This window comes from Lolium rigidum, chromosome 2 (genome assembly GCF_022539505.1).
Source record: "Lolium rigidum isolate FL_2022 chromosome 2, APGP_CSIRO_Lrig_0.1, whole genome shotgun sequence".
Taxonomy (NCBI): Eukaryota; Viridiplantae; Streptophyta; class Magnoliopsida; order Poales; family Poaceae; genus Lolium; species Lolium rigidum.
The window spans coordinates 66291069-66297124 of NC_061509.1; the positions used below are offsets into that span (position 1 = coordinate 66291069).

The 6056-nt window shown below is 52.8% G+C and overlaps 1 protein-coding gene across 1 annotated transcript; it reads left to right on the top strand.

Moving 5' to 3' along the window:
* Positions 1-837: 837 nt before the first annotated feature.
* LOC124689826 (FBD-associated F-box protein At5g60610-like) lies at positions 838-3834 on the top strand. The gene is made up of 3 exons (XM_047223292.1): positions 838-1842; positions 3014-3157; positions 3279-3834. The coding sequence occupies exons 1-3, from the start codon at positions 838-840 to the stop codon at positions 3666-3668; spliced, it is 1539 nt and encodes a 512-aa protein (XP_047079248.1). The 3' UTR covers positions 3669-3834.
* Positions 3835-6056: the final 2222 nt, after the last annotated feature.

Genomic DNA, 6056 nt, shown 5'->3' on the forward strand with positions numbered 1-6056 from the left:
TTTGTGTTTCGGTGCATCCAAGTTGGGCTGAAAGCAGGCAACCAAACAATGGGATCTGGCTTCCCTATCCGGTGCACAAATTGCATCACGGGTAGCCCGTGATGCATTTTTGGTTTTCTTTTTACAACTTTTGGATCACACAACCTAATAAATGTATTAGATTTCTTATTGCCCAATGCTAGCCATCAGCGGCTGATATAGGAGAAATATTAAATGGCTTCACCACCCTCTAATCTAGGAGGAGAAATCTTGGGTGTCTTGCGGTCACAACAACAAAACTAAAGCGCAACATTTTTAATGTGTATGTACCATTGCTCGAAATATCCCTGTGGTGCGTAAAAGCTGCAAAAGAGGTTCTGACATCTCGGACCCAAAATGGCTTTTTTTAATTGAATTAGCAATTCCCTATTTCTTTAATCACAAAAGTGTAGCAGAAAACAACATATGCAACAAACACCAATCTAGTTGCAATAAAACATAAATAGGCAAAAAACCAGTGCATCTAGGGAGCGCATCTGATCACATTGTAGAAAAATGGCAGTGCTCTACAAATCTGAAGGCAGTGCAACTTATGCACTCAATAACCTTTGTGTCTGTTTGGCCCACATTTCCCAACCTGGCCTCGAAATAATCACCGAACTAGGCCTTACGTGGGCTGGACTCTTTGCTGGGTGTTCAGACTAGGCAGGGGAAGCAGTGGCCGTGTGATCGGGAATGGATGGCATCCGACACCGACATGGCAAAGCCAGCCTCTGCCTTGTCTGCGGCAAGTTACAGAATCCGCGCCGCAGTAAGTGTATCACCATTTCTTGCCGCCGACGACCCCGGGAGGAAGCGATGGTGTCCCCGACGACGATGCCGCACGGGCTCCCACCGGGCACGCTCAGCTCCGGCATGGACCTCCTCCTCAACTTCCTCTACTCCTACCTGCCGGAACCCCCCGTCCGCACCACCGCCTCCCTCTGCTGCGCCGCCGCCAGCGACAGCGCCGACCGGGTCAGCCGCCTCCCCGACGATCTCCTCCGCCGCGTGGTCTCTCTCCTCCCCGCCAAGGACGGCGCGCGCACCACCGTGCTCTCCTCACGCTGGCGCGGCCTCTGGCGCTCCGCCCCGCTCGTCCTCGTCGACACCCACCTCCTCCCCGGGGGCGACGGGGAGCGTCGGCCCGCCCGCGCCGGCGCCGCGTCACGCGCCGTCACCAACGCCGTCTCCGCCGTCCTCGAGTCACACCCTGGGCCTTTCCCCTTCGCAAGCCTCACCTGCAGCTTCATGGTCCACGCCGACGACCCCCTGCTCGCGCGCTGGTTCCAGCTCCTCGCCGCCAAGGGCGTCCACGAGCTCGTCTTCGTCAATCGCCCCTTTCCTCTACAAGGCCTGCGCCTCCCTCCCGCGATCTTCAGCTGCGCCTCGCTCCGCCGGCTCTGCATCGGCGCCTGGGTGCTCCCGGACACCGCCGCGCTCCCACGAAACGCGGCCTTCCCCAACCTTCGCCACCTCTTCCTTAGCTGCGTCGTCATGGAGGCCAACGACCTCGACTTCGTGCTCGCCGTCAGCCCTGCGCTGGAGATCCTCACGGTCACCGGGAGCCTCACACCGTTGCGCGCTCGTCTCACCACCCACAGCCTACGGTCCGCGCAGTTCTGCATGTCCATCATGAACGAGGTCGCCGTCGTGGACGCCCCGAGGCTAGAGCGTCTCTTCCTGTGGAAAAACTGGAACGAGCGCCACGGGTTGAGCGATGTTAAGACGATCGTCAAGATTGACCATGTTTCTAAGCTGCGTGTGCTGGGATACCTGGAGCCAGGAGCGCACGTGCTGCAGATCGGCAACACCATCATCGAGGTATATATGTGCATCGCCATGTCCACTCAAATCTCCAATTTTATTCCTTTTCATGATATGGAATGCTTACAGGCCTGCATTAGGTACAAAAAAGCATATCCATTTAGAGGGCAGTAGTATAACAGTATGTTACAAAATGAAGAAACAAGAGAGAGTTGTTAGATTGTAGCACCTGAAACACATGACGAGTTGCCTTAATTTGGTTGAGAGGTAGATTGCTCTGATTCATTTGCTTTTAGAATAGTTGGGACCTCTTCTTTCATGTTGGAGCTGGAGAATTTCTCATACAGTTTCAACTGCAATTGATAGTTTGGTTGCTTACGGGTTAGCAGTCAGAATGGTCCTGCCAATCTGATGAACTGACTGTTTCCGAGCTTTTAGTTTCTCGAGTTATTGTCGAGACATCACAGCAATGGCAACAGCCCTTGAGAGTGCCGTAGATGTGATACCGCTCACCTAACGGTCCGTCCAGTCGATTGAGTTCGTTGCCCAGTGAACCGTGATGTCTAACAAAAGCCTGAAACTGAACCCATTAGCAGGCTAAATGCAGGTTTATATCAAAGGAAGTTCTGGTTTGCAGTATTTTTTCCATATTAGTGAAATGTGCATCATAAATTAAATGCCTGAATGGTATTATCCACTGTTTGAAAATCAAATGAATCTAGGCATACTTTACTTTCACTCTTCAGGCATGTGCTTCTTTACCGTGGCTTACCTTCAGGGTTCAACAGACAAGCTGCTTGAAGATGAATATTAGCCTTTGTGGCCCATGTGTAGAGTCGATTTCATTCTGTATATGTCTGTCTCTATAGCATGTTGACTAACGTAGACACACAGCACTCCTAAATAGACCGTTTCACTCTTCCATGATATATAAAGGTGTTGAAAAAGAATGTTATCATCGCACTATCCCAACAGTACAAATTATTTTCTTTTATTTTGAATTTACGTTGCTCTGAATACTTATTTAATTATTTGGAGATATTTGTAACTCCAGATGTTAGTTTTCCTGAATATTATTTAAATGTTTTTGATTTCTACTCCCTCCGTTTCATCATTCTTATCATGGTTTTAGTTTGACAAGAATTAGGGAACGGAGGGAGTATTTTTTAAGAATCCAAAATTCTATAAATCTGTGCTTACTTTTAATAATTCTTTTGGTGCATTGAAGGCTGGAACAAAGGCGAGCACGCACAACACTGTGCCAAGCGTACAGATGTTGGCTGTGCAACTGCAGTTCGCATTCTGCAATGAAGTCGAGATGCTTCCTATCTTCCTCAGGTGCTTTCCTAGCGTTGAGACGTTGGTTGTCGAGGTAACACCCCCTCATATCGCCCTTCCATTGACATTCGGATCATGATCACTATAGTGCATAAGATCGCTGCTTCATAATCACAACTATGTGCAGCTGAACTGTTTATTGATTTCAATTGCAGTCTCGGGCACATCGTGAAACGCTTAGCAACCTTAATCTGAAGATCTGGCAGAGAGCAAATCCTATCGAGTGTGTCCAGTCGCACCTCAGGACTCTGGCCTTCCATGAGCTACAAGGGAGGCACAATGAGTTTGATTTCCTCACGTTCATCGCAGAGAATGCGCGGAAGCTGGAGAGGATGTTCATCGTGATGAAAAGTGAGCTAACCTATGCCGAGAGGCAAGTAGTGGTTGCCGGAGTTGGTGCCCTTTATTCTGCTCATTGGGCTAGTAGGGACTGCACTGTGCAATATACAATCAGTAGCTTGCCTGTTGGAAGTAGTACCTGGAACTTCCCAGCGGGATCAGAGTTGTCTCTTGATGATCCTTTTGAGGCATTCCGTGAAGACTAGGCGCTCCTATGCTGGGTTGGAAGTGTTGTGTCGCAGTATCCTGTCTTGACGTTGATTTCAGGTGTTCGAAATTTGGAATGTGTTCGCTGATGTCTGCTGAACAGGGTTCTACTTCTAGTAGCTGATTTATTTGCTCAATTTATGTAGGAGTACTATATTCCATGGAGACTCTGCCTTGTATTGCTGCTATCTGAATGCTGACTAATATTCGCAGTTTCATGTGGATTAGGTGATGCCACATTACGAAATTTGTGCAAAGTACCCGGGTCAGTTCCTAGTGGTAGTAGCAGGGAATGGGTCATATTTCTGAAGTATGTCGTATTTTGCTTACACCAATATGTCAATCTGCTCTATAATGTTTCTAGATACAAGAAAGTCAGGTGTTCGAAATTTGGAATGTGTTCGCTGATGTCTGCTGAACAGGGTTCTACTTCTAGTAGCTGATTTATTTGCTCAATTTATGTAGGAGTACTATATTCCATTGAGAGTCTGCCTTCTATTGCTGCTATCTGAATGCCGACTAATATTCGCAGTTTCATGTGGTTTAGGTGATGCTACATTACGAAATTTGTGCAAAGTACCCGGGTCAGTTCCTGGTGGTAGTAGCAGGGAATGGGTTATATTTCTGAAGTATGTCGTATTTTGCTTACACCAATATGTCAATCTGCTGTACAATGTTTCTAGATACAAGAAAGTTACAACACACTAGGCATATTTTTTACACAGTTATGTTGGACAGGCCGTGTTGGTTTTGGACAGCAGGTGACATCAATGTTACTGCAGACGCTTACAATTCTTGTCAAGATTGATATATGATCAAATTATGATTCACTCCTCTCAAAGATGGGTAAAATGATCAAACTGATTAGCTTCCGTTCAAGTCCAGAACAGATCGTATTGATTCTTGAGAAATCAAACTAATTTAAGAACCCCCAAAAATTAGGATTGCAATTTCTAAACCATGTGACACTGGAACTCTTAAGAGCATCTCCGACCGCGTCCCCAAAGCGTCCCCAAAGGGATTTGGGGCGCGCCGGACCAAAAAGCGTTCCAGCCGCGTCCCCCAAAGCCCTTTTTGTCCGGCGCGGCCCGATACGGTGTCCGGCGCCCCGAGCCCGTCCCCGTCCCACGGGGGACGCTCCGGGGACCGCCGGACACAACGAAGCGAGGCCAAACGACGCGGGGCCGACCCGTCGGCGGCACGGAAGGCTAAAACCCCGTCGCCTACCTTTGGTCAAGCGACGTTAATGGCGTCCCTGTTTTCCCGGGCGACGCGAGGGACGCGTCTCGTCGTGCATGGCCGCGTGGCCGTCCGCGCCGGAGTTATTGCGTGCAACCACCCGCTGCCGCCGCTGTTTTAAGACGCCCTGCGGTTCTCGCCGCTCACAAACCTTCTCGTCGCCGCCGCCTCCCCCTCCCGGATCTTCTCCTCCGCCGCTCCAAAAAATGTCGAGCTCTTCCTCCCGCAAGATCGCCGCGGCGAACGGCTCGGCCGCGGCAGCCTCACCGTGGCGGAGGCGTGGGCGCCGTACCACGCCCGGTATCCGGTCCCGCCGGACATGCGGCTGCCAAGCAGCGGCGGCTGGAAGATGGCCGTGAACGGCATTGGCGTCCCGCCGCCGCCGAAGCCGGGCTCGGACCAATGGAGGGACGCCATCAAGGCCCGTCGGGCTCATCTGACCGCCGAGGAGCGGCGGGATCCGACGTGGGCGGTCAACGACAACGACGCCTGGTGGACGACGTACTTCCAGGCGAAGTACGACGTCGAGATGCACAGCACCGACAACCTCGTCGGCGGCCCCAACAGCTGGAACGAGGAAGGCCGCCTCTGTTGCAGGGGCGTTCCGGGCGCACCCTCGAGAACGTCATCCGCGGCCTCCGCAACGGCGCTCCAAGGCTGGAGATGCCGTCGTCGCCGCCGGCGTCTCCTCAATGGCAGCCGAGGAGGACGACGTACTCGTCCTCCTCGCACTCTTCTTCCTCGGGACCGGCGCGATCGACGCCGTCCTCGTCGTACCGGTCGGCGCCCTACACCGTCCCCAAACGGGAGGTCAAGGAGGAGGCCGGCGACGCCCGTCAACACGAGGCGTGGCGGTAGCGGCAGCGGGCGGCAGCAAGGGAGGCGCGGCGGCGCCTCCTCATCCCGAAGCCGGAGGTGAAGGAGGAGCCGGAGGAAGCGTCGCGGGCGGCGCTGCTGGCGGAGTACGAGCGGCAGCGACGGCTCATCGCCGGCCAGCCGGCGACCCCGAGGAGCGCCCGGGGCTGCGGGCGGCGTTCTTGGCGTCCATGGACGACAAGGACGCCTGGAGGGGCGACCTGGACGCGGCGATCGCCATGTCCATCCGCGACTCCGGCAAGCCGCTGGTGGACCTCACCGACGACGGCGAG

Coding starts and splice junctions, on each gene's coding strand:
- LOC124689826 (XM_047223292.1), top strand. CDS start 838: ATGGTGTCCCCGACGACGATGCCGCACGGGCTCCCACCGGGCACGCTC. Junction 1,843..3,013: donor TCGGCAACACCATCATCGAG/GTATATATGTGC, acceptor GGTGCATTGAAG/GCTGGAACAAAGGCGAGCAC. Junction 3,158..3,278: donor TTGAGACGTTGGTTGTCGAG/GTAACACCCCCT, acceptor TTTCAATTGCAG/TCTCGGGCACATCGTGAAAC.